Source organism: Argiope bruennichi, chromosome 1 (assembly GCF_947563725.1).
Source record: "Argiope bruennichi chromosome 1, qqArgBrue1.1, whole genome shotgun sequence".
In the NCBI taxonomy this organism is placed as follows: Eukaryota; Metazoa; Arthropoda; class Arachnida; order Araneae; family Araneidae; genus Argiope; species Argiope bruennichi.
In genome coordinates, this window is record NC_079151.1 from 3,221,386 (window position 1) to 3,248,998 (window position 27,613).

Genomic DNA, 27,613 nt, shown 5'->3' on the forward strand with positions numbered 1-27,613 from the left:
AGACTATTCAGACGCGCTGCGGGTACGAAGCTTCGTGGCCAGATCGGCAGCACGAGACATCTATATTTGCTGGTCTTCAGTTCGAGTCTCGAAACTGAGAACTTTTTAAATATATTTTTCTTTTCTTTTTTTTACATTTTTTTAGATATTTTTATCCTTCATTCCCACACATACTACGAACTTTTCTAAATCTTATACTACTAAAATAAAATTTTATGTCAAAATATTTCTATATTCAAGAGAAATTTTAGGAATCGAGTTCACGCACATGCGCAGAATTCATTCCTATTCAAAACATTGTGCTTTTAGACCAGAATGACACCACGTTAAAACTTTTAGTGGATAATCATAATGAGAGTCTTAGACCATTCAGACGCGCTGCGGGTACGAAGCTTCGTGGTCAGATCGGCTGCACGAGCCATCTAGTTTTGCTGGTCTCCAGTTCGAGTGTCGAAACTGAGAACTTTTTCAATATATTTTTCTTTTCTTTTTTTTAAGTTTTATTTTAGATATTTTTATCCTTTATTCCCACACTTACTACGAACTTTTCCAAATCTTATACTAGTAAAATAAAATTTTATGTCAAAATATTTCTATATTCAAGAGAAATTTTAGGAGCCGAGTTCGCGCACATGCGCAGAATTCATTCCTATTCAAAACATTGTGCTTTTAGACCAGAATGACACCACGTTAAAACTTTTAGTTGATAATCATAATGAGAGTCTTAGACCATTCAGACGCGTTGCGGGTACGAAGCTTCGTGGGCAGATCGGCAGCACGAGCCATCTAGTTTTGCTGGTCTTCAGTTCGAGTCTCGAAACTGAGAACTTTTTAAATATATTTTTCTTTTCTTTTTTTTACATTTTTTTTAGATATTTTTATCCTTTATTCCCACACTTACTACGAACTTTTCCAAATCTTATACTACTAAAATAAAATTTTATGTCAAAATATTTCTATATTCAAGAGAAATTTTAGGAGTCGAGTTCACGCACATGCGCAGAATTAATTCCTATTCAAAACATTGTGCTTTTAGACCAGATTGACACCATGTTAAAAGTTTTAGTGGAAAATCATAAATTGAGTCTTAGAACATTCAGATGCTCTGTTTGTACGAAGCTTCGTGGCCAGATCGGCAGCACGAGCCATCTAGTTTTGCTGGTCTTCAGTTCGAGTCTCGAAACTGCGAACTTTTTAAATATATTTTTCTTTTCTTTTTTTTACATTTTTTTTAGATATTTTTATCCTTTATTCCCACACTTACTACGAACTTTTCCAAATCTTATACTACTAAAATAAAAATTTTTGTCAAAATATTTCTATATTCAAGAGAAATTTTAGGAGTCGAGTTCACGCACATGCGCAGAATTAATTCCTATTCAAAACATTGTGCTTTTAGACAAGATTGACACCATGTTAAAACTCTCAGTGGATAATCATAATGAGAGTCTTAGACCATTCAGAATCGCTGGAGGTACGAAGCTTCGTGGCCAGATCGGCAGCACGAGTCATCTAGTTTTGCTGGTCTTCAGTTCGAGTCTCAAAACTGAGAAATTTTTAAATATATTTTTCTTTTCTTTTTTTTACATTTTTTTTAGATATTTTTATCTTTTATTCCCACACTTACTACGAACTTTTCCAAATCTTATACTACTAAAATAAAATTTTATGTCAAAATATTTCTATATTCAAGAGAAATTTTAGGAGTCGAGTTCACGCATATGCGCAGAATTCATTCCTATTCAAAACATTGTGCTTTTAGACCAGAATGACACCACGTTAAAACTTTTAGTGGATAATCATAATGACAGTCTTAGACCATTCAGACGCGCTGCGGGTACGAAGCTTCGTTGCCAGATCGGCAGCACGAGCCATCTAGTTTTGCTGGTCTTCAGTTCGAGTCTCGAAACTGAGAACTTTTTCAATATATTTTTCTTTTCTTTTTTTTAAGTTTTATTTTAGATATTTTTATCCTTTATTCCCACACTTACTACGAACTTTTCCAAATCTTATACTACTAAAATAAAATTTTATGTCAAATTATTTCTATATTCAAGAGAAATTTTAGGAGTCGAGTTCACGCACATGCGCAGAATTCATTCCTATTCAAAACATTTTGCTTTTAGACCAGAATGACACCACGTTAAATCTTTTAGTTGATAATGATAATGAGAGTCTTAATCCATTCAGACGCGCTGCGGGTACGAAGCTTCATTGCCAGATCGGCAGCACGAGCCATCTAGTTTTGCTGGTCTTCAGTTCGAGTCTCGAAACTGAGAACTTTTTAAATATATTTTTCTTTTCTTTTTTTTACATTTTTTTTAGATATTTTTATCCTTTATTCCCACACTTACTACGAACTTTTCCAAATCTTATACTACTAAAATAAAATTTTATGTCAAAATATTTCTATATTCAAGAGAAATTTTAGGAGTCGAGTTCACGCACATGCGCAGATTTCATTCCTATTCAAAACATTGTGCTTTTAGACCAGAATGACACCACGTTAAAACTTTTAGTGGATAATCATAATGAGAGTCTTAGATCATTCAGACGCGCTGCGGGTACGAAGCTTCGTGGGCAGATCGGCAGCACGAGCCATCTAGTTTTGCTGGTCTTCAGTTCGAGTCTCGAAACTGAGAACTTTTTAAATATATTTTTCTTTTCTTTTTTTTACATTTTTTTTTTAGATATTTTTATCCTTTATTCCCACACTTACTACGAACTTTTCCAAATCTTATACTACTAAAATAAAATTTTATGTCAAAATATTTCTATATTCAAGAGAAATTTTAGGAGCCGAGTTCACGCACATGCGCAGAATTCATTCCTATTCAAAACATTGTGCTTTTAGACCAGAATGACACCACGTTAAATCTTTTAGTTGATAATGATAATGAGAGTCTTAATCCATTCAGACGCGTTGCGGGTACGAAGCTTCATTGCCAGATCGGCAGCACGAGCCATCTAGTTTTGCTGGTCTTCAGTTCGAGTCTCGAAACTGAGAACTTTTTAAATATATTTTTCTTTTCTTTTTTTTACATTTTTTTTAGATATTTTTATCCTTTATTCCCACACTTACTACGAACTTTTCCAAATCTTATACTACTAAAATAAAATTTTATGTCAAAATATTTCTATATTCAAGAGAAATTTTAGGAGTCGAGTTCACGCACATGCGCAGAATTCATTCTTATTCAAAACAATGTGCTTTTAGACCAGAATGACACCACGTTAAATCTTTTAGTTGATAATCATAATGAGAGTCTTAATCCAATCGAAGCGCTGCGGGTACGAAGCTTCGTGGTCAGATCGGCAGCACGAGCCATCTAGTTTTGCTAGTCTTCAATTCGAGTCTCGAAACTGAGAACTTTTTAAATATATTTTTCTTTTCTTTTTTTTACATTTTTTTTAGATATTTTTATCCTTTATTCCCACACTTACTACGAACTTTTCCAAATCTCATACTACTAAAATAAAATTTTATGTCAAAATATTTCTATATTCAAGAGAAATTTTAGGAGTCGAGTTCACGCACATGCGCAGAATTAATTCCTATTCAAAACATTGTGCTTTTAGACAAGATTGACACCATGTTAAAAGTTTTAGTGGAAAATCATAAATTGAGTCTTAGAACATTCAGATGCTCTGTTTGTACGAAGCTTCGTGGCCAGATCGGCAGCACGAGCCATCTAGTTTTGCTGGTCTTCAGTTCGAGTCTCGAAACTGCGAACTTTTTAAATATATTTTTCTTTTCTTTTTTTTACATTTTTTTTAGATATTTTTATCCTTTATTCCCACACTTACTACGAACTTTTCCAAATCTTATACTACTAAAATAAAAATTTTTGTCAAAATATTTCTATATTCAAGAGAAATTTTAGGAGTCGAGTTCACGCACATGCGCAGAATTAATTCCTATTCAAAACATTGTGCTTTTAGACAAGATTGACACCATGTTAAAACTCTCAGTGGATAATCATAATGACAGTCTTAGACCATTCAGACGCGCTGCGGGTACGAAGCTTCGTTGCCAGATCGGCAGCACGAGCCATCTAGTTTTGCTGGTCTTCAGTTCGAGTCTCGAAACTGAGAACTTTTTCAATATATTTTTCTTTTCTTTTTTTTAAGTTTTATTTTAGATATTTTTATCCTTTATTCCCACACTTACTACGAACTTTTCCAAATCTTATACTACTAAAATAAAATTTTATGTCAAATTATTTCTATATTCAAGAGAAATTTTAGGAGTCGAGTTCACGCACATGCGCAGAATTCATTCCTATTCAAAACATTTTGCTTTTAGACCAGAATGACACCACGTTAAATCTTTTAGTTGATAATGATAATGAGAGTCTTAATCCATTCAGACGCGCTGCGGGTACGAAGCTTCATTGCCAGATCGGCAGCACGAGCCATCTAGTTTTGCTGGTCTTCAGTTCGAGTCTCGAAACTGAGAACTTTTTAAATATATTTTTCTTTTCTTTTTTTAACATTTTTTTTAGATATTTTTATCCTTTATTCCCACACTTACTACGAACTTTTCCAAATCTTATACTACTAAAATAAAATTTTATGTCAAATTATTTCTATATTCAAGAGAAATTTTAGGAGTCGAGTTCACGCACATGCGCAGAATTCATTCCTATTCAAAACATTTTGCTTTTAGACCAGAATGACACCACGTTAAATCTTTTAGTTGATAATGATAATGAGAGTCTTAATCCATTCAGACGCGCTGCGGGTACGAAGCTTCATTGCCAGATCGGCAGCACGAGCCATCTAGTTTTGCTGGTCTTCAGTTCGAGTCTCGAAACTGAGAACTTTTTAAATATATTTTTCTTTTCTTTTTTTTACATTTTTTTTAGATATTTTTATCCTTTATTCCCACACTTACTACGAACTTTTCCAAATCTTATACTACTAAAATAAAATTTTATGTCAAAATATTTCTATATTCAAGAGAAATTTTAGGAGTCGAGTTCACGCACATGCGCAGAATTCATTCTTATTCAAAACAATGTGCTTTTAGACCAGAATGACACCACGTTAAATCTTTTAGTTGATAATCATAATGAGAGTCTTAATCCAATCGAAGCGCTGCGGGTACGAAGCTTCGTGGCCAGATCGGCAGCACGAGCCATCTAGTTTTGCTAGTCTTCAATTCGAGTCTCGAAACTGAGAACTTTTTAAATATATTTTTCTTTTCTTTTTTTTACATTTTTTTTAGATATTTTTATCCTTTATTCCCACACTTACTACGAACTTTTCCAAATCTTATACTACTAAAATAAAATTTTATGTCAAAATATTTCTATATTCAAGAGAAATTTTAGGAGTCGAGTTCACGCACATGCGCAGAATTAATTCCTATTCAAAACATTGTGCTTTTAGACCAGATTGACACCATGTTAAAAGTTTTAGTGGAAAATCATAAATTGAGTCTTAGAACATTCAGATGCTCTGTTTGTACGAAGCTTCGTGGCCAGATCGGCAGCACGAGCCATCTAGTTTTGCTGGTCTTCAGTTCGAGTCTCGAAACTGCGAACTTTTTAAATATATTTTTCTTTTCTTTTTTTTACATTTTTTTTAGATATTTTTATCCTTTATTCCCACACTTACTACGAACTTTTCCAAATCTTATACTACTAAAATAAAAATTTTTGTCAAAATATTTCTATATTCAAGAGAAATTTTAGGAGTCGAGTTCACGCACATGCGCAGAATTAATTCCTATTCAAAACATTGTGCTTTTAGACAAGATTGACACCATGTTAAAACTCTCAGTGGATAATCATAATGAGAGTCTTAGACCATTCAGAATCGCTGGAGGTACGAAGCTTCGTGGCCAGATCGGCAGCACGAGTCATCTAGTTTTGCTGGTCTTCAGTTCGAGTCTCAAAACTGAGAAATTTTTAAATATATTTTTCTTTTCTTTTTTTTACATTTTTTTTAGATATTTTTATCTTTTATTCCCACACTTACTACGAACTTTTCCAAATCTTATACTACTAAAATAAAATTTTATGTCAAAATATTTCTATATTCAAGAGAAATTTTAGGAGTCGAGTTCACGCATATGCGCAGAATTCATTCCTATTCAAAACATTGTGCTTTTAGACCAGAATGACACCACGTTAAAACTTTTAGTGGATAATCATAATGACAGTCTTAGACCATTCAGACGCGCTGCGGGTACGAAGCTTCGTTGCCAGATCGGCAGCACGAGCCATCTAGTTTTGCTGGTCTTCAGTTCGAGTCTCGAAACTGAGAACTTTTTCAATATATTTTTCTTTTCTTTTTTTTAAGTTTTATTTTAGATATTTTTATCCTTTATTCCCACACTTACTACGAACTTTTCCAAATCTTATACTACTAAAATAAAATTTTATGTCAAAATATTTCTATATTCAAGAGAGATTTTAGTCGTCGAGTTCACGCACATGCGCAGAATTCATTCCTATTCAAAACATTGTGCTTTTAGACCAGAATGACACCACGTTAACACTTTTAGTGGATAATCATAATGAGAGTCTTAGACCATTCAGACGCACTGCGGGTACGAAGCTTCGTGGCCAGATCGGCAGCACGAGCCATCTAGTTTTTCTGGTCTTCAGTTCGAGTCTCGAAACTGAAAACTTTTTCAATATATTTTTCTTTTCTTTTTTTTAAGTTTTATTTTAGGTATTTTTATCCTTTATTAACACACTTAATACGAACTTTTCCAAATCTTATACTACTAAAATAAAATTTTATGTCAAAATATTTCTATATTCAAGAGAAATTTTAGTCGTCGAGTTCACGCACATGCGCAGAATTCATTCGTATTCAAAACATTGTGCTTTTAGACCAGAATGACACCACGTTAAAACTTTTAGTGGATAATCATAATGAGAGTCTTAGACCATTCAGACGCGCTGCGGGTACGAAGCTTCGTTGCCAGATCGGCAGCACGAGCCATCTAGTTTTGCTGGTCTTCAGTTCGAGTCTCGAAACTGAGAACTTTTTAAATATATTTTTCTTTTCTTTTTTTAACATTTTTTTTAGATATTTTTATCCTTTATTCCCACACTTACTACGAACTTTTCCAAATCTTATACTACTAAAATAAAATTTTATGTCAAAATATTTCTATATTCAATAGAAATGTTAGGAGTCGAGTTCACGCACATGCGCAGATTTCATTCCTATTCAAAACATTGTGCTTTTAGACCAGAATGACACCACTTTAAAACTTTTAGTGGATAATCATAATGAGAGTCTTAGAAAATTCAGAATCGCTGGGGGTACGAAGCTTCGTGGCCAGATCGGCAGCACGAGTCATCTAGTTTTGCTGGTCTTCAGTTCGAGTCTCGAAACTGAGAAATTTTTAAATATATTTTTCTTTTCTTTTTTTTTTTACATTTTTTTTAGATATTTTTATCCTTTATTCCCACACTTACTACGAACTTTTCCAAATCTTATACTACTAAAATAAAATTTTATGTCAAAATATTTCTATATTCAAGAGAAATTTTAGGAGTCGAGTTCACGCACATGCGCAGAATTCATTCTTATTCAAAACAATGTGCTTTTAGACCAGAATGACACCACGTTAAATCTTTTAGTTGATAATCATAATGAGAGTCTTAATCCATTCGAAGCGCTGCGGGTACGAAGCTTCGTGGCCAGATCGGCAGCACGAGCCATCTAGTTTTGCTGGTCTTCAGTTCGAGTCTCGAAACTGAGAACTTTTTAAATATATTTTTCTTTTCTTTTTTTAGATATTTTTATCCTTTATTCCCACACTTACTACGAACGTTTCCAAATCTTATACTACTAAAATAAAATTTTATGTCAAAATATTTCTATATTCAAGAGAAATTTTAGGAGCCGAGTTCACGCACATGCGCAGAATTCATTCCTATTCAAAACATTGTGCTTTTAGACCAGAATGACACCACGTTAAAACTTTTAGTGGCAAATCATAATGAGAGTATTAGACCATTCAGAATCGCTGCGGGTACGAAGCTTCGTGGCCAGATCGGCAGCACAAGCCATTTAGTTTTGCTGGTCTTCAGTTCGAGTCTCGAAACTGAGAACTTTTTCAATATATTTTTCTTTTCTTTTTTTAAAGTTTTATTTTAGATATTTTTATCCTTTATTCCCACACTTACTACGAACTTTTCCAAATCTTATACTACTAAAATAAAATTTTATGTCAAAATATTTCTATATTAAAGAGAAATTTTAGGAGTCGAGTTCACGCACATGAGCAGAATTCATTCCTATTCAAAACATTGTGCTTTTAGACCAGAATGACACCACGTTAAAACTTTTAGTTGATAATCATAATGAGAGTCTTAGACCATTCAGACGCGCTGCGGGTACGAAGCTTCGTGGGCAGATCGGCAGCACGAGCCATTTAGTTTTGCTGGTCTTCAGTTCGAGTCTTGAAACTGAGAACTTTTTAAATATATATTTTTCTTTTCTTTTTTTTACATTTTTTTTAGATATTTTTATCCTTTATTCCCACACTTACTACGAACTTTTCTAAATCTTATACTACTAAAATAAAATTTTATGTCAAAATATTTCTATATTCAAGAGAAATTTTAGGAGTCGAGTTCACGCACATGCGCAGAATTCATTCCTATTCAAAACATTGTGCTTTTAGACCAGATTGACACCACGTTAAAACTTTTAGTGGATAATCATAACGAGAGTCTTAGACCATTCAGACGCGCTGCGGGTACGAAGCTTCGTGGCCAGATCGGCAGTATGAGCCATCTAGTTTTGCTGGTCTTCAGTTCGAGTCTCGAAACTGAGAACTTTTTAAATATATTTTTCTTTTCTTTTTTTTTTTTTACATTTTTTTTAAATATTTTTATCCTTTATTTCCACACTTACTACGAACTCTTCCAAATCTTATACTACTAAAATAAAATGTTATGTCAAAATATTTCTATATTCAAGAGAAATTTTAGGAGCCGAGTTCGCGCACATGCGCAGAATTCATTCCTATTCAAAACATTGTGGTTTTAGACCAGATTGAAAAAATGTTAAGTCTTTTAGTGGAAAATCATAATGGGAATTTTAGACCATTCAGACGCTGTGCGTTTAAGTAGCTTCGTGGCTAGATCGGCAGCACGAGCCATCCAGTTTTGCTGATCTTCAGTTCGAGTCTCGAAACTGAGAACTTTTTCAATATATTTTTCTTTTCTTTTTTTTAATATTTATTTTAGATATTTTTATCCATTATTCGCACACTTACTATGAACCTTTCCAAATGTTGAACTACTAAAACAAAATATATTGTCAAAATATTTCTATATTCAAGAGAAATTTTAGGAGTCGAGTTCACGCACAGAGCAGAATTCATTCCTATTCAAAACATTGTGCTTTTAGACCAGAATGACACCACGTTAAAACTTTTAGTTGATAATCATAATGAGAGTCTTAGACCATTCAGACGAGCTGCGGGTACGAAGCTTCGTGGCCAGATCGGCAGTACGAGCCATCTAATTTTGCTAGTCTTCAGTACGGGTCTCGAAACTGAGAAATTTTTAAATATATTTTTCTTTTCTTTTTTTTACATATTTTAAAAATATTTTTATCCTTTATTCCCACACTTACTACGAACTTTTCCAAATCTTATACTACTAAAATAAAATTTTATGTCAAAATATTTCTATATTCAAGAGAAATTTTAGGAGCCGAGTTCGCGCAAATGCGCAGAATTCATTCCTATTCAAAACATTGTGCTTTTAGACCAGAATAACACCACGTTAAAACTTTTAGTTGATAATCGTAATGAGAGTCTTAGACCATTCAGACGTGCTGCGGGTACGAAGCTTCGTGGGCAGATCGGCAGCACGGGCCATATAGTTTTGCTGGTCTTCAGTTCGAGTCTCGAAACTGAGAGTTTTTTAAATATATTTTTCTTTTCTTTTTTTTACATTTTTTTTAGATATTTTTATACTTTATTCCCACACTTACTACGAACATTTCCAAATCTTATACTACTAAAATAAATTTTTATGTCAAAATATTTCTATATTCAAGAGAAATTTTAGGAGCCAGAGTTCGCACACATGCGCAGAATTCATTCCTATTCAAAACATTGTGCTTTTAGACCAGAATGACACCACGTTAAACTTTTAGTTGATAATCATAATGAGAGTCTTAGACCATTCAGACGCGCTGCGAGTACGAAGCTTCGTGGCCAGATCGGCAGCACGAGCCATCTAGTTTTGCTGGTCTTCAGTTCGAGTCTCGAAACTGAGAACTTTTTAAATATATTTTTCTTTTCTTTTTTTTTTTTTTACATTTTTTTTAAATATTTTTATCCTTTATTTCCACACTTACTACGAACTTTTCCAAATCTTATACTACTAAAATAAAATTTTATGTCAAAATATTTCTATATTCAAGAGAAATTTTAGGAGCCAGAGTTCGCACACATGCGCAGAATTCATTCCTATTCAAAACATTGTGCTTTTAGACCAGAATGACACCACGTTAAACTTTTAGTTGATAATCATAATGAGAGTCTTAGACCATTCAGACGCGCTGCGAGTACGAAGCTTCGTGGCCAGATCGGCAGCACCAGCCACCTAGTTTTGCTGGTCGTTAGTTCGAGTCTCGGAACTGAGAACTTTTTAATATATTTTTCTTTTCTTTTTTTTTAAATTTATTTTAGATATTTTTATCCCTTATTCCCACACTTACTACGAACTTTTCCAAATCTTGTACTACTAAAATAAAATGTATTGTCAAAATATTTCTATATTTTAGAGAAATTTTAGGAGTCGAGTTCACGCACATTCGCAGAATTCATTCCTATTCAAAACATTGTGGTTTTAGACCAGATTGACAATATGTTAAGTCTTTTAGTGGAAAATCATAATGGGAATTTTAGACCATTCAGACGCTGTGCTTTTAAGAAGCTTCGTGGCCAGATCGGCAGCACGAGCCATCCAGTTTTGCTGGTCTTCAGTTCGAGTCTCGAAACTGAGAACTTTTTAAATATATTTTTCTTTTCTTTTTTTTACATTTTTTAAAAATATTTTTATCCTTTATTCCCACACTTACTACGAACTTTTCCAAATCTTATACTACTAAAACAAAATTTTATGTCAAAATATTTCTATATTCAAGAGAAATTTTAGGAGCCGAGTTCGCGCACATGCGCAGAATTCATTCCTATTCAAAACATTGTGCTTTTAGACCAGATTGACACCATGTTAAAACTTTTAGTTTATAATAATAATGATGGTCTTAGACCATTCAGACGCTATGTGTGTACGAAGCGTCGTGGCCAGATCGGCAGCACGAGCCATCTAGTTTTGCTGGTCTTCAGTTCGAGTCTCGAAACTGAGAACTTTTTCAATATATTTTTCTTTTCTTTTTTTTTACATTTTTTTTAGATATTTTTATCCTTTATTCCCACACTTACTACGAACTTTTCCAAATCTTATACTACTAAAATAAAATTTTATGTCAAAATATTTCCATATTCAAGAGAAATTTTAGGAGTCGAGTTCACGCACATGCGCAGAATTCATTCCTATTCAAAACATTGTGCTTTTAGACCAGAATGACACCACGTTAACACTTTTAGTGGATAATCATAATGAGAGTCTTATACCATTCAGACGCACTGCGGGTACGAAGCTTCGTGGCCAGATCGGCAGCACGAGCCATCTATTTTTCTGGTCTTCAATTCGAGTCTCGAAACTGAGAACTTTTTCAATATATTTTTCTTTTCTTTTTTTTTACATTTTTTTTAGATATTTTTATCCTTTATTCCCACACTTACTACGAACTTTTCCAAATCTTATACTACTAAAATAAAATTTTATGTCAAAATATTTCTATATTCAAGAGAAATTTTAGGAGTCGAGTTCACGCACATGCGCAGAATTCATTCCTATTCAAAACATTGTGCTTTTAGACCAGAATGACACCACGTTAAAAGTTTTAGTATAAAATCATAATGAGAGTCTTAGACTATTCAGACGCTCTATGGGTACGAAGCTTCGTTGCCAGATCAGCAGAACGAGCCACTTAGTTTTGCTGGCCTTCAGTTTGAGTCTCGAAAATAAGAACTTTTTAAATATATTTTTCTTTTCTTTTTTTTTTAAATTTATTTTAGTAATTTTTGTCCATTATTCCCACACTTACTATGAACTATTCCAAATATTATACTTCTAAAATAAAATTAATGCATAAATTTACGGAAAATACAGAAATGTTGTAACCGAAAAATGTTAACCCTAGCCTCATTAGAGTGGGGGAAAAAACTTGGCGACCAACCGGTTCACCAATATTAATGCTCGTTAAAATTTTAATAGTTAAATATTTTATGTAACTCGTATTTTAATAGTTTCTTCATGGATATATTTTAAAGTTACAAATTTTGATAGTCATATAATTCATTCATAATATTATAAATGCCTTCAACTATAACGTAATATGTATCTCCCTAATTTTCTTTTAGCCTCCGTAGAATTTATGCTTTAAATTAAAGTGGAAATGGTTAAATTGCAATTTAAATCAGGAAATTTTTTACTGAAACTATGAATTTTTTTTCTTTTAAAATATGAGTACTAAAAACACAGTCGCTTTGCATTTAAGCTAAACCTTATGCAAAATTAAGAATATCTTTCTTAATTTATGTAATATCTTAAGAAGTTTTCTACAAAATTTTCTCAGATTCATCATGAACAGATCGATTAATTAACATTGTTTAGTTTTAAATGCATCAAACACTAAGAAAATAAACACAATCCTTTGAAATAATCTGTCGAAAACATATTAAACCTTCAAAACGAAGATCGTATCCATTGTCGACAATCAGAACACAATACGCATGCGTGAATTTTCAACGCCAATTATGGTAACGCAAATGCTTGAATTTTCTACGCCAGTTGGGGTAACGCTATGCCGATTAGAAATTTTTAATTTCCTTTAATCTGAGTTATTTTAATTCAAAAGTACTTCAGAATGAATCTGAAAGATCGATTAATTAATAATCTTTAATTTTAAATGCATAAAACATTAAGAAAATGAATAGAATCGTTTGAATTAATCGGCAGGAAAATGTTACGCCTAAGCCTCATTGCTGTTGGGAAAAAATGTTGAAGCCTTACTCATTTGGCGGTGGGGAAAGAAATAATTTGTTTGGCGGGAAAGTTAGTTTTTAATTAAAAGTTAAAATTCTAATTAAAAATTCAAAAAAAGGAACCCCAGGTGCACATTCCCGACCTCCAAGGTATACATGTACCAAATTTGGTAGGTGTAGGTGAAATGGTCTGGCCTACTGTCAATGCGAGCATGAAATGTTTTAAAATATAATTATTTCTAAATCTGAAATGAATTTCATCATAATATAACTTTTTAAAAAAATTATATGTGATCCATTTTTAAAAGAACTCGTAGAAAGAAAAGAAGGGAAAAAAAAAAAAAATTGAAATCTGCTATCGCAAATTTCAAGTAATCATATGATAACATTATTTGTTTTAAATTAAGTGGTATCGATCCGATAGAAAAACATGTTCTCACATGACTCATATCTCGCAATCACCAACATTTAGGAAAGCGATGGTTTTTGACCATCTTAAAATCAATAAATAAATCTTAAAATCAATAAAATTTTTTCGCGAGGCCAGATTTTTTTCTTGCAAAGCCAGTTTAAACCGGTTTTAAAAAATTACGTAACTATCAGATTACGCATATACGTCGATATTTAGAAAACGACTTTTTTTTAATTCTCAAAATCGTTCGAGCTCCAAAAATTTTTGCTAGCCAGAAAAATTGAAAACTAAGAAAAAAAAAACATATATTATATAGCTTTCGATACTTCTCTCACTGTTCCGCGTTCATTTCACTTTTCTTCTATGCGCTTTTCCGGACGATAACTTCCAACGTCCCTCCCCTTTATTGGCCAGACCGGAGAATCGGGTACATGGCAAACATTCGTGCCATTTTATACCTTTTGTTGGCTATAAGTCACCAAATGTGACAATCATCATTATCATTTTCTAACAACCCTAAAAGCAAAAAACTGGTGCCTCAAAAGCGATAAATCGCCGATTTTCTGCCCGTGCATTTCGAGGCTTCAAACACCCCAAACCAAAACAACATAATTTTCTTACAAGATAAAATGCTAAGTGATAAATTGAAAGTGATAGAAAGACATTGAGTGATAGTGAAAATAATCATGCTGAGTGATAAAAAAACTCTAGATACTTTTTTCTAGATATTAATTTATAAAGGAAAAAAGTAACAAGGATGCAACAGTGCATGTCATTAACATTGATGTCTGAGATGTGGATGCGTTATACCCCAACTTTCAACTAACGGAAGTATCATCTCAACAATCTAATATATCGCGTTCTGTGCTTAGTTCCGTCTCGTAAAGAAAAGAATCGAGCACTTCTTTTGCAAGTCAACTTCCAGTAGAGCAATTAGATTCTTTAATTTATACAGATTTGCAAGTTTGATCGCAAATTAGCTTAAAGCATTTATAAATTTTCGAATTCACATACGAGCAAACGGATACACCAACAAGCATTTCATTCTTTGATAGATTTAATCTAAAAAAAGGGATATAGATTTGTGATTATGATAATAAAACCATAAATCAAATTTCAGTCCAGATTTTTGGGATTTTGAATTCTGTTTAAATGCAATTGGAAAGATAGAGAATAGATATTAGACAATGATTACGAAAGAGCATGCAATTTTTGGCGATTAATCGCCAGGATTTGGTTAGTACAAAGTACCAGAAAATCGAATGTATATACTTTTTTCCCGTCCAATTAAAAATGAAATTTGACATAAAACTTCAATGATAGTTTCAAAATCACATATCATATTTAAAATCTTTTAGTCATCACGTTAAAGTGTAGAAAAAAGTAAAGAAAAGCTTGTGAAAGATGGTTAAGCCCTGCACGGATTTGGTTCTAAATTAAATGCAGGTCTACACTTTAAATTTTAAATTTGGGTACCAAATTTTATCCATCCAGCTTTTTTGTTTGATATTTATCGTGTTAAGATATACTGGAACAATTGAAGGGACAGACCTTCGTTTGAAATGATCTTGTTCAAACTTTGACAGAAATCTTCAAATTTGTTGTAAAAACCATACAACAAATTTCGCTCGGCTAGCTCAAACCATTTTTTAGTTATCGTGTTCACAGACAGACAAGTATACTTCCAGAAACGTGTTTTTCGGATTCAGGCAGTTCTGAAACATTGAGTTTCAACGAAATCTCGACTTGCAATTTTTTGACGTGTATAATATTTTCTCTTTCTATACTTCGTGTGTAGGAAGTAAAACTAAGTTAAAGGAGGAAAAACCTACTAAAATCCTCGGGCAGTTGATCCTGGCAGACATTTCCAAAGAGTAGAAAACTAGTAAAAGTCCATATCCTAGCAACAAAGTAAACCAAAGGAAAAAGTTCCAGAAGTTTGAGGTTCTTCTTCGAGTCATAAAAATGAATATAACTGAAAAAAAAATATTGGATTTTTATTAATAGTTTGGTGCAAATTTTAAAAAAAAATTACGATCGAGACAGTTACAAAAGAATACAAAAATTGGAAAAATTTGAATAAATTAAAACTAGATATTTATGTAACTTTGATTTAGATATAACATGCCAAAATTTAATAAATTATGATTATTCATATAATAAGGGTTAAAAGAGAGGCTAAATCATTCTTATGCCTATAAAAAAGAGTATTTAATAATATGAGCTTAAATAAAGCATACTGGAGCTAATATTTCTTAAATAGTAAAGCAATGTATCGGTTGATTATAATTAAAATTGCTTTTTCAAAAGGCTGTTAATAAGGAACTACTGGTCAGAATGACAAAATATTTCATATTGAAAAATTCGTTTTATGAATGAAAAAATTCAAAAGTTTACCGATATATGGGGCTGTATTCTTCACAGTATGTTGAAATCTGTTGCTTTAAAAGATGTGTTAATTTAAAGGTGCAAATTCAGAGACATGATATGCGCAGCTCACATTATTCTTGTGATAAAAATAAGGAACAAGCAGTTTCTGCGTTTCAGAAGATAGTCGTGTCTCTACTATGAATATTTTTACAAGAATGGTGACTATGCGAAAATTACCTTCAAGTAATCCCGGACGTTACGGGATTTTAGAAGCGGTTCCGGTAAAATAACAGCATTCGGTCTGAAGAAGATGATTGATAAAGCTGAAGAGACGGGCTCATTTGAAGTGAAATGTGGCATAGAGAGGAAAGCAATTGCTTCGACATCAGGGGAGGATGTGGCTACACCACTATAGAAAGTGCCAAGTACTGCTCTGGTAATGCGCAGTATATAGGGAATTTTCCAGACTTCAGACATATGTGTGTGCATGATTCGTAAAAATTTGCCAATCTTGCAATACTACCCATTCAAAATTACACATTTTCAGGAGTTACTTCCTATTGATCTGTCAAAACGAGGAGCTATTACTGAAGCCGGTTCTTTTTTTTTTTTTTTTTTTTTTTTGCTTCAAAGGAAATGGACAATGCATAGCCATAAATCATTTTGTAGACAAAAAAGCCCATTTAATTCTCCAAAGTTCTGTCGACATTCACAATTCCAAAACACTGGTAAGAGAGAATATGTTCCAAATGCAACCATCACCTCTTCATTTTCAAAAGGGCACCGTGTGGTGAGAGCTTACGGCAGGCTTTATTATTGATTGCTTAATTTTTGAACAGATTGATATTTTGAATCCTATAACCGGTACAGTCAATAGGATACGTTATGAATCTCTTTTGCGCAACAACTCATTTCAACACTGCAACAGAGTGGATGTGGACATCACAATTTTTATGCTGGGTAGCACTCCCCAGGACATTTCAACACAGCAAAGCAGCTCTTGATTCTTCACTTTGGAAATGACAAAATTATCAGTCGCCATTTTCCAACAGCTTGGCCGTTACGATCAACATACTTGAACCCTGTGGAGTTACCTATAAATGTTGTGTACAGACGTCCGAATGCGGTCTTAGGTGAATTGCAAACATGCATTATGCAACACATTTATATTATCTCCACTGAAACACTCCGATATGTTGTGAAACATGCAGTTTTTGCGCTTTCAGCTGGCAGGAGGAAACGGTGGACAGTATACTGAAAATTTCTCAAGCAAATCATCCCCAAACTTCCTTTTCTTGAAGGTTTTACCAGTTTTGATTTAGAAACAGTTAAAAATCGATTTCATTTTTGCTTTTTTTTTTCTTTTTTTTTTTACAGTTTCTGGTTAGATACAGTTAAAAACAGATTTCAATTTTTTTTTAGCATAGGGACTATTAAAAACCGATTTCATTTTTACTTTTTTACGGTTTTTAGTCTAAAGACAGCTAAAAATCGATTTTTCCCACCTTATCGGGAAGGTGCCACAACGGATAAGGAACAAAGAGTACCTCGACAACATGTCAGGATTTTTAATTAGCACTTTATGACGAATAGAGGGCCTTTCAGGGCCGAATCAGTCAACTTTTGAACTTTATTTTTTATTTTTCAAAGTCAATTTTCATTGTCCTACTTATACTCAGATCTCACTGTAAAAATATCCCAAATTTTATATAGGAAATCTTTATTATAAATTTCCACTCCAAAGGAAAAAAAGAAGTTTAATCCATATCTGTTATTATTCGATATGATATAAATGTTATTTTTCAATTTAATATTTCTACTGAATTTAGATAATTTAATATATTTATTGACAAAGTTTAATGTTCAGTATTAATGTTTTTTAATTTAAATTAATTAAAATACTTTCAACTTTTATATTGATATTTTAAAATCCATTTTGAGGAATCCCAAAATAATTTCACTTATAAACGGTTTAAATAAGGCGTATTCAAAAGTATTCAATTCTACAAAAAAAAGCATTCTTAGTTTTGTTAAAACATGCCAAAGCAGTTTTAAATACTTGTATTAGCTTTATTTGATTCCTTCTATAAACGTGAAATTTATAATCACTTTTATACTCAGTTATACTGAAAAATCGATTTTATACTTAGTTTTGACTCCATATGCATGGCTCAATTTATATATTGAATCTTCAAGAAAAAAGGATTTTCAGATTTCATAATATTTACAATAGCTAATTACAAAATATTTATTAAAAGGTTAATTAAAAAATTTTTAAATACGCTTTTATTAGTTTGTTGAAAATTTGAAAATAATTTTAAAATGTGAAGGTGAAAACAAAATCGTGTAATCATGAAGTAGTGAAAACAATACTATAAAGAAACAGAAGCAAAATTAATATTAAAAGAAAAAGAAATTGCAAATTAAAATGAAGAAAATTTCTGGGTATTCATTACAGATTTAAAAAATTATGTATATGACATATAATCGGTTACGGTTATTATATCTTGTATTCTGATGTTCCTATAAAAAAACGTGCTTTAAGCAGTACAGTACACAGATATAAACGTGCTTTAAATATGTTTTTATTTAGAATAATAAAAAAGTAATTCATAAAAGGATACTTACTACCAGCTATGTAAAATAATGTGAATAAAGGAGGGAATATAAATCTGAGAGAAACGGCTACGATATATTCATGAACAATTGCAGATAGCAGAAAAACTGACAACATAGCAACAGTTCTGCTTTTCAAAATCTAAACAAAAGATAAACGGCGATAAATAATCAAATACCTTTAAAAAGCAAAATATTCTGATGCTTTTAAAAAAGATTTAATACAATTAATTAGATTATATTAAAGATTTAATACAATCTAGAAATTATACAGCGTTATATTTTATGTAGAAAGAAATTAATATTTACTATTGTTTCTTCACTAAATTTTTTTATTAATAGGCTTTTTTTTAATTATGAATTTGGAAACAAATATCCACTTCAATTCTTTTTCAACTTATAATATCTAAGATTTTTGTTAAGTTTATATATAGAATAATATATGTGAATTTCAGCTTAGAACTTATTACTGAATTCTTAAAACGCTTATTAAAGATTTCTTTTCTTTTCTTTGATATAAATATTTAAATACCATCAGTGTCGTGCAGATTAATTCTAGAGGAATTTTTGCCACAAAATACAAACACAAACGTATCATTCAGCTTGTCTTCCAAATGAACTAACGCTGTTCTCGAAACAGAGAACTTATTACATTTATGCATTATGTGGTTCATTTAAATATGCAAATAAATTTGTTACTTACAGCGTACATATCACAATATATGTAGAAGTACAGCCAATCATGTACAAGTATATTCCAAGATCGGTAAAATTTTGTATAGGAAGTACAGTTCCACCAATCCTTTAAATAAAAATACACGAGGTATCATCTTTTCTGGGTGCAAGTAACTTTCAGAAATACATTATTTCGTCAGTTCTTTCAGTTATTAGTAGCAGAGTAAAATAGATAAAGACAAGCATCAAAGAAAACAAAATTTAATTTGAAAAAGCAAGAGATGTTCTTTTTCACAGGCATACACGCTTGTAGTTTACTGCCTCAATAAGAAACGTTCTCCTAAAGCAAACGTGCATTCATAAGATTTAACTTCATAGAAATGTTCCGAGCCAAACTTTGAAGATATCACTTTCAATTCCAGGAAAAATGGCACAATACTAAATAGAATCTAGATTTCAAACAGTGTAGTTTTAATAGTCTTACATAAGTTATGTTCATCATGTATAAGAACCTTTTTAATGGAATTCAGCTCCATGACGTCAGAGCTCTATTATGTCCAGTTCATTCATCTTCTAAATGACGCGATTTTCATTTTTTATTCGTCTATAAACTACTCAGCTATTAATTAAAATCCTTCTTCTCAAGCATGAAACAATGAAAGAAAATCATGCGATTACGTACTGGAAGAAACAATGAAACCGATTTCCGTTTCATTCACAGCAATGGAAATATTATTGTCAAATATTCTTCAAAATAGATTTAAAGCCTAATTATATACATATAGATCTAAAAATCTTACAGGAATTAAATTCTGAATCATTGAAAAGATAAAAAAGATAATTGTCTGGACATTAAAACGATGCAAAACAAATATTTTTTTCAGAAGTTACCTCAAAAATCTAAATTATTTTAATTAATTTAAATTTAAATTAAAATTTCATAGAAATCACTCTGAAATGCCCATTCATACTTCTCAAAATCTGAGCAAAATTTAGTAACTCGAGGTCATTTAGAGCGCGCCCACATTCATCCATATCAATAGTAGAGATGGGATTCACATGAGGAATAAACCGAAATGAATAGGATATCACTGTGAAATACGATGTACATTAGAAGGTCCATTACACTAACAGCTCTGTTTTCAGCGAGGAAGCCTTGAGACTTTATTAGAAAATTTCACTTATACAACATACAAAAAACCTTGGAGGGGTATTAAAGAAAGCTTTAATATCTCTAACAATTTGAAGTTAACAAATTATTTTTGAGAAAATCATAAATATAATTATTATAAGATATTTAATTGAAGTTAAATACAACCAACATACTGAACGAAACATCTAATCGCCGAAGGCGGCTAATTGTCAATTAAATGAACACTCCAATCTATTATAATTTTAAAAATTGTAAACATTTATTGTAAATATATCAAAAAAATATTGGAAAAGAAAAGATATCTACATATAACAATTATAAATGAAATTATAAAATTGGTATATATAAAAATAGTCCTTGCAATTAAATTTAATAAAAAAATTCGCTTAAATTTAATAAAGTAAGCTTATTTTTCCAAAGTTCTAACCACCACAACAAAAAATGGAGTTTAATATTTAAGGAAATCAATCAAGTTATTCAGAATTTTATGGGAAAGAAATATACAATAAATATCTGTATTGGATTTCTAGCAATGAAAATTTTAAATTGTTCGCTAATATTAGGATGTATCCATAGAAAACGGTATTTAATCTTATAAAATATCGATGTTTAAAACTAGGACAGCTAATGTAAGTAGGAGTTTTTTTGTTCATCCTCAAAAATTGTATGAAGCTTCCAGTAAGATGGTTCTTTTTTTTTGTTTGTTTATTTCATTTACTGCATTGGAATAAACTCAAAAAGGAAGCAAGTAACTAATTGTTGTCAGCTATATTACTTTATTGGTGGTGAATCATAGACTAATTACTCCGACCCGTTCGAAGGCATACGGAAAAAAGAATGATTGGACTGCCGTGATAGCAACACTGTCGGGAACTGGGGTTGTTTCCTAAGGGCCATCACCGGCTACGGTACAACCCTTCCCTAAGAAGCCCTTCCCGTCATCGATAGGAAGTAGCCACCCCCACAGTTTCGTATACCTACAAGGGTGGCGAGAACCAACCACCATGCCAAACGCTTCTCACTTTCAATTACGAGGTGCTCCCCCGTGGGATTTCCTGGTTGTGAAAGCGGGAAATCTCGTTACATTAACAAAACTAATCATGATAAAACTGAATACTGAAATTCAAACAAAGTCATGAGAAATACCTGACTCATCTAACAAGTGAGATTGATTTTTTTAAAAGAATTTTGAAAATTACATTTATCACTCACATAAAACAAACAAAAAAAAACCGTGTTTAAAATCTGCTTAAGAAAAAATCTTAAAAGAAGTCACTCCATCAGCAGTTATTATGAACATTTATAAACATATGAAATCAGCACGCAACTAGAAAGATACTTACTTCATAAAACAATCTGTCGCCAAACCTCAGCATTTCAGCAAAAGCATTCGGCAAACAGTGTAATATGGGATAAAACGTTACGAACGAGATCATACTACCTGCGAAGATTGCAATAGCCATCAAACACACAAAATGAGTTATGGGTATGGGTTCAATGCCCGCCTTGTTGAAGCTATTCGCTAAGAAACAAATGTAGACAATATAGTCACCCAATACAATAAGAAATAATTGCAAAAGATTCCAGGCAACGAAACCCCAGCGAATACCAGATGTTCTGAAAATAAAAGAAAAAGTGAAACACTTTTATAAACTTTTATTTAAACGTGACTTTTCCCTATTTTTAACCAGAGGGAGTAGTCTTTCAAAAATTTTCACTCACAGTCCCTAATAAAGCTGTTAACCCAGAGAGCACCCTGCATGGTATTGACCTATTTTAATTATGATCTATTCAACTTTGTCGTGAATTTACCATTTTTACTGAATGCATCGTGTCATTCTTGGCGAGTTTTTTTGGCGACAAATCTCTGACTTGTGTTAAAAGTATCCGAAAATCGAATTTCTATTTTTGACACGTTTTTCTCAACCGATTCAAACAGAAATTTGCTAAAAACTGCTTTTTGTAGTTACAAATCCCATGCTAAATTAGATATTTTTAAGTCACTGCGTTTATTTGTTTCTGAAAATACAAGCCAACAAGTAGTCAACCTCTTGTTGAATTTCTCTCCAAACTAGATACGTAATTACAATACAGTTGCTAAATTTATGTACTGAGTTTTATACATCTCTCTTCGTTTTGTAGTTATTGTGTTAGCTTGTCCTCAAACAGCCGTACAGACAGACTTCCTCAGAACGGATTTTACTGAAAAGTTGACAGATGGCCAGATATTTTTTAATTGTATTAGTAATTTAGAATTTTTCGAACGTATTTTGAAAAAAAATCCGTTCGAAAAAATACACAAATTTTGTGCAAACACTATATACTAAATTTCAACCCTTTAGCTCAAAGCTTATTTGAGTTATATTTGTCACAGACAGACGTAATGCCAAAAATGTGTTTTACAAACTCAGGAAGTTTTCAGTTTAACATATATTCATTTAAATCTCGAGTAAATTTTTTTTTTAACGATTACAATACTTTTTCTACGTGAGGAAATAAAAATGGAACTTTATAATCAATTTTGAACGCATTATAGAGTTTTCAAATTAAGTATACTTATAAATTAGTAAATTATGCAATATTTAATTATTTCAGAATATAATTATCATCTGATGCATTTTTTTTTGCTATAGTATCACTATCTGATAGTGAATTTGAGAAAAAAATTTGTCTCAAAATTCTCTGATGTTTGTGTTAATGAATTATAAAATAATTAAAATTAGAAAATTCATTTTTAGTACATTCATACAAGATCACTTCCGAAATAATTTTTTTACTTAAATTTATTTTAAATCAAAGTTTTTTTTTTTAAAAAAAAAGAAATCAATTTACATCGATGCTTCATAAAAGAACTATTCGCCACTGATGAGATTGAGTAAATAGTTAAAGTTTTAACATCTCATTTGATATGCAGATGAATTTTATTTCAATATCGAATGAATTTATGAATAATTACAATATTTAGAATTTTAAAACATTTATCAAATTAAGGAAATGATTTCTTAATACTATTTCTACTACGATTTCGTGTATTTTTATTTCTTATATTGAATAAATGAAAATGAATGAATGTGTTCATGCTATTTTAAAATCTCATCTATGCAACAGAAAAATTCGCACAAATGGATATATTGTTTGTAAACAACATACCGTTGCATAGCAAGCAATATCGTCCTTTATTTCTGTTTTCCAAATATTAAAACTGGAGGAAATAATTGAATTTTTTGCAATCAGTAGCGAATATGGTATGATTTTTATTACATAGACATAGCATGTAGGTCTCATGTTCATACTAAATATAAAAAAGAAAAAAAAATCCCCCACAATCACTCATGCTTGCAAAAAATAAAAATCAGTTTTTTTATTCCATGATGAAATTTGGAAAACAGAGGTATGTGGTTATTATCTTGTCAGTCGCAGTACATTGCACGTAAATTAACGAATGTAATTTTTTTCTATTATAGAGATGATATTTTAAAGCGACAGAAATATGTTAAAGCATTTTTCAAGAATTTGTCTAATTTTATTGATGATATATATATAAACATATGCATAACTGACTTGCAAAATTCGTAAAATATCATAAATGAAAGAATGAATGCAAGGATTTTTCCTTTTTGTACCTTGGATAGCTATCTCTGTAAATTAATGTAGGTGCAAATAAAAAATATATCAGTTTTCCTACTTCTAGACAAGGAGGTGAGTTTGATTCCTCATCATCATCTGAACAAAAATCGTAAACAGAGATTTTTAATTTTTCAATATGGAAAAACAAAAGCAGTACATATTTTATAAAAAGTACAGAAAAAAATAGAGATCATTAAGAGCTACCAAAATTATGAAATTTCTTTAGTAATTACTTTCATGCAGGCTTATTTTAACTTCTTAACGTATATAAAATATTAAAAAATGATGAAATTCAAAAAACTGGAATGCATTTTTAACATTTGTCATAATTGCTTGTTACGATTCATCCACGGTACTAAGGATTTTATTACTTTTAACATGATAATGATTGTTGGTTGGAATATTGCCTGCATATTATTTGGTGCAACATGCAAATTTAAAAATTATTCAAAATTTTCATGATCAGGCAAATTATTTCACCCTGAACAATCAGATCTAATATGTTTTTCAGTAGTAAGTTCTCTGAAAGGGATTTATCAAACTTTTAATTCTATTTTTAAATAAAAATTCATTAATAAATCTATTTTTTTCCCAGGCAGCTTTGGCGTATGATAATGCAATAAACTTTTGCAATGCTTTAAATTTCAAAAAGTTGATTTTTCAGTAATACCAATTTTAATTAATGATGCAATTGCGTAAAGTAAAGATGCTTAAAGTATTATCACAATACCAATGTTCGATTCTAGATTTATTTATTGTTTATTAATGGAAGGCTCTTTAATAAATCACTATCAATATTTTAAATAAGTCAAAAATTTTTTTAAAAAATTGTCATATTCATAATGCGCACGATTACAGCGGATTTATTCTAGTGAAGCTTTAACGTTTAGTTTAAGTTGAATTTATTTTTGTAGGTGTTTTAAATAAATGCTTTTTCCAGATTTTAACTATGAAAAGAATGTTATGCACAATGACTACACTGAGAAAGGATCTCATTGTTTTGAATCGTAATTAGATGATTAGGAAAACATCAGAGCCACACCCCACACTTTAACACCACACACATTTGAGAATGTCTTGAATATCGACGGCAAGTTTCACATAAATGCTAGCCAACACCCACAGTGAATATTCAGAAAAATCGAGTCTCATATTTATAATCTTTTCTTCTCAAAGCCGAGATATCACAATAGGATTAACAGTCTTGGGAATTCTTATAATCATCTTATTTGTAGTATTAAAATTTTCAGTGGGACACATTTTTGCTACTGAAATACTAAATTGTGTAATATTCGAACGCAATTAAGATTTGCGCACTGGGAAAGCAACTGAATGAATCATCGTCATCCTTGTAACCTGTAGTAAGTGAAATATTTTATCAAGATTTGACATTAAATATCAGCTAATGGTGTTTCAAATTTGATGTTGTTTGGGAGAATTCTACACTTAGATCGTGTTCTGTATTATATTAGGTAAAGATTCTAAGCTATCTGACAAAAATGTAAAAACGAGTAGATGAAATTAAACTAAGCAGATTTTTATCGAAAAACGCAGGTAGAAATGTGTAGCTAGTGTTACACATACACAAAGTAGAAATGACTGATTAAAAAGTGAAATCAAAAGAGACATTGGTAATTCAATTCTTAATGATAGGTACTGTTAAAGGCAAGCATCAACAATATCAGAAGATTTATATTGCTTTGAATGAATTGATTCTACTAGAGATCTTGAGCATTTCAAGCATATTTCCGGCAGCAACTGACATATTAGAAACTGGATATCAATCTTGGATTAGACTGCGGTGGCCTGAGGAAAGGTTTAAGATCTGGATTCGTGGCAAGGAATTCCATATTCTGTGCAAGTGGACTTAGTCACGTTGAATATGACATCGAGAACCGAACATCCTCTGAATAATATGGTGACATTTAGAGCAGGTAAGTACCAAATCTTTCAAGTATTCTGCATCCCAAATAACCCACGTGATGCTCCTGTCAATACTCCTTCGTACAGTGGTTGGCAGGGTGGCCGGCCTTGTACACAAGAGGACCTCGTGATGCATTTAAAGAAAAAGTCAATATAACTTATTCAAACTAAATCTAACCAAACCTTATGTTATAAAAACTGAAATTTGAATTAATATAGCGAGAGCTATAGATTAGGAGAGGGCCACATTTTTTGCCAGTCTGTGCTTTATTCTGATTTTCTTTTAAATCTTTTGATGTTAATGATGGTTGCACACGATAATTTATACATAAATTACAGTTGTATAGCTATTTTTTTATATCGTATATGCAATCTAACTTTATTAAAATTGTCATTCTAACGATAAACACCAGAAACAAAAATTTTCTTAATTTTTAACGGCATTGTATAATTTTATGGCTTTATCAGGATTGAATCACGAAAAGTACGAATCAATTGAGATTTCACAATACCTTGATGGAGCTTATACTTTAAAACTCTGTTAATGTTTTCTCGAACAAATGCATAACTCTTCATAAAAAGTCTAAACTGAAATGGAAGAAATACAAAACATATGTCAATATAGATATAAAGCGAAATAAAATATATATAAGTAAAAATTGATACAAAAAATGCTAATATTTTTCCTTTACAATTTAATATCAATGACAATGAATGAAACGATGAAAATGAAATTTGTAGTTAAAATATAAAAAAGATATTTCAAGACTATGAAAGATCGAATAATTTGAAAATCATAATTGTCTTAACTATATTTTTACTTGCCAAAATGCTTTTTATCCAGGCATCAGTATGTTATACTAAGCAATAGATCTGTCTTATCAATCAATATCTGCTATCAACGCTGTAGTCTATGTTGCTCTGTATTTTACGTTGTCATTATTGGCTTATCTTCATCAGATAGTTCCAAAATGTTGAATATTTCTTACTATACATCAAAGGATATAAACCATTTTTAATTGGACGTCAATAAATATTATGAGAATTAAAAATTTAGAGAGCATAAGGAAAATAAAGTTCGTTTTCTTTAGATTTCTAAAACATTTTTAAATGAATAAATGCATTATAAAAATGCAGATGATATTATTAGCTTGTATTAAAAAACTGTGATGACTACGAATAATCTATCACTATATGTTCCAAAAAGACTTGTTTTGTATTAATTTGCATAACTTGTCCGCTCTATTTCCAATTTTTTTTTTCGTCGTTCATGATTCTGCAAATTTTTTATCTAATTCGATTGCACAGACTTTCTCTTTTATTGAGCTAACGAAAATGAGAATTCGTTTTAAATTAAGAAAATATAAAACATTTTTCAACTCACTGGAATATAATTCCTTTCATCAAATGCTCTGTTTTGAAAACTATCTCTGCCAAAAGCATCTATTGTATTTCCAATACAATCTTTATTTTTATAAGACTTAGCATTCTTTTATAAATCTATGCTTTGTCGTATATCATGTGCTGCCTAACCACAGAATTTAGACCAATAAAAATGAAATGCCAACTGCTTTTACTTTCATTTTTCAACAGCTAAACAATACTGATGAAATCTTATATTTTTTCTTTTGGTTAAATTATTCTTTGCTTGTAGGCGAGAATTGGCCTTTGTCAAAAGTTTTGGCTCTATAATTTGCTTTCCACATAGAAAACATAACTTTAAATCAAAGTC

At 31.3% G+C, this 27,613-nt stretch overlaps 1 protein-coding gene across 1 annotated transcript in view; it reads right to left on the bottom strand.

The window, feature by feature from the left end:
• Positions 1–12,933: 12,933 nt before the first annotated feature.
• LOC129972034 (sterol O-acyltransferase 1-like) overlaps positions 12,934–27,613 on the bottom strand; it is a 29,143-nt gene continuing 14,463 nt past the window's right edge. Inside the window, exons 6-11 of the mRNA XM_056086018.1 lie at positions 23,955–24,054; positions 21,675–21,948; positions 19,207–19,305; positions 18,516–18,645; positions 15,350–15,492; positions 12,934–13,300 (exon numbers count right to left, since the gene is read on the bottom strand). Of these exons, the coding sequence (XP_055941993.1) occupies positions 13,184–13,300; positions 15,350–15,492; positions 18,516–18,645; positions 19,207–19,305; positions 21,675–21,948; positions 23,955–24,054 (863 nt within the window). The 3' untranslated portion in view covers positions 12,934–13,183. The remainder of the gene's footprint in view (positions 13,301–15,349; positions 15,493–18,515; positions 18,646–19,206; positions 19,306–21,674; positions 21,949–23,954; positions 24,055–27,613) is intronic.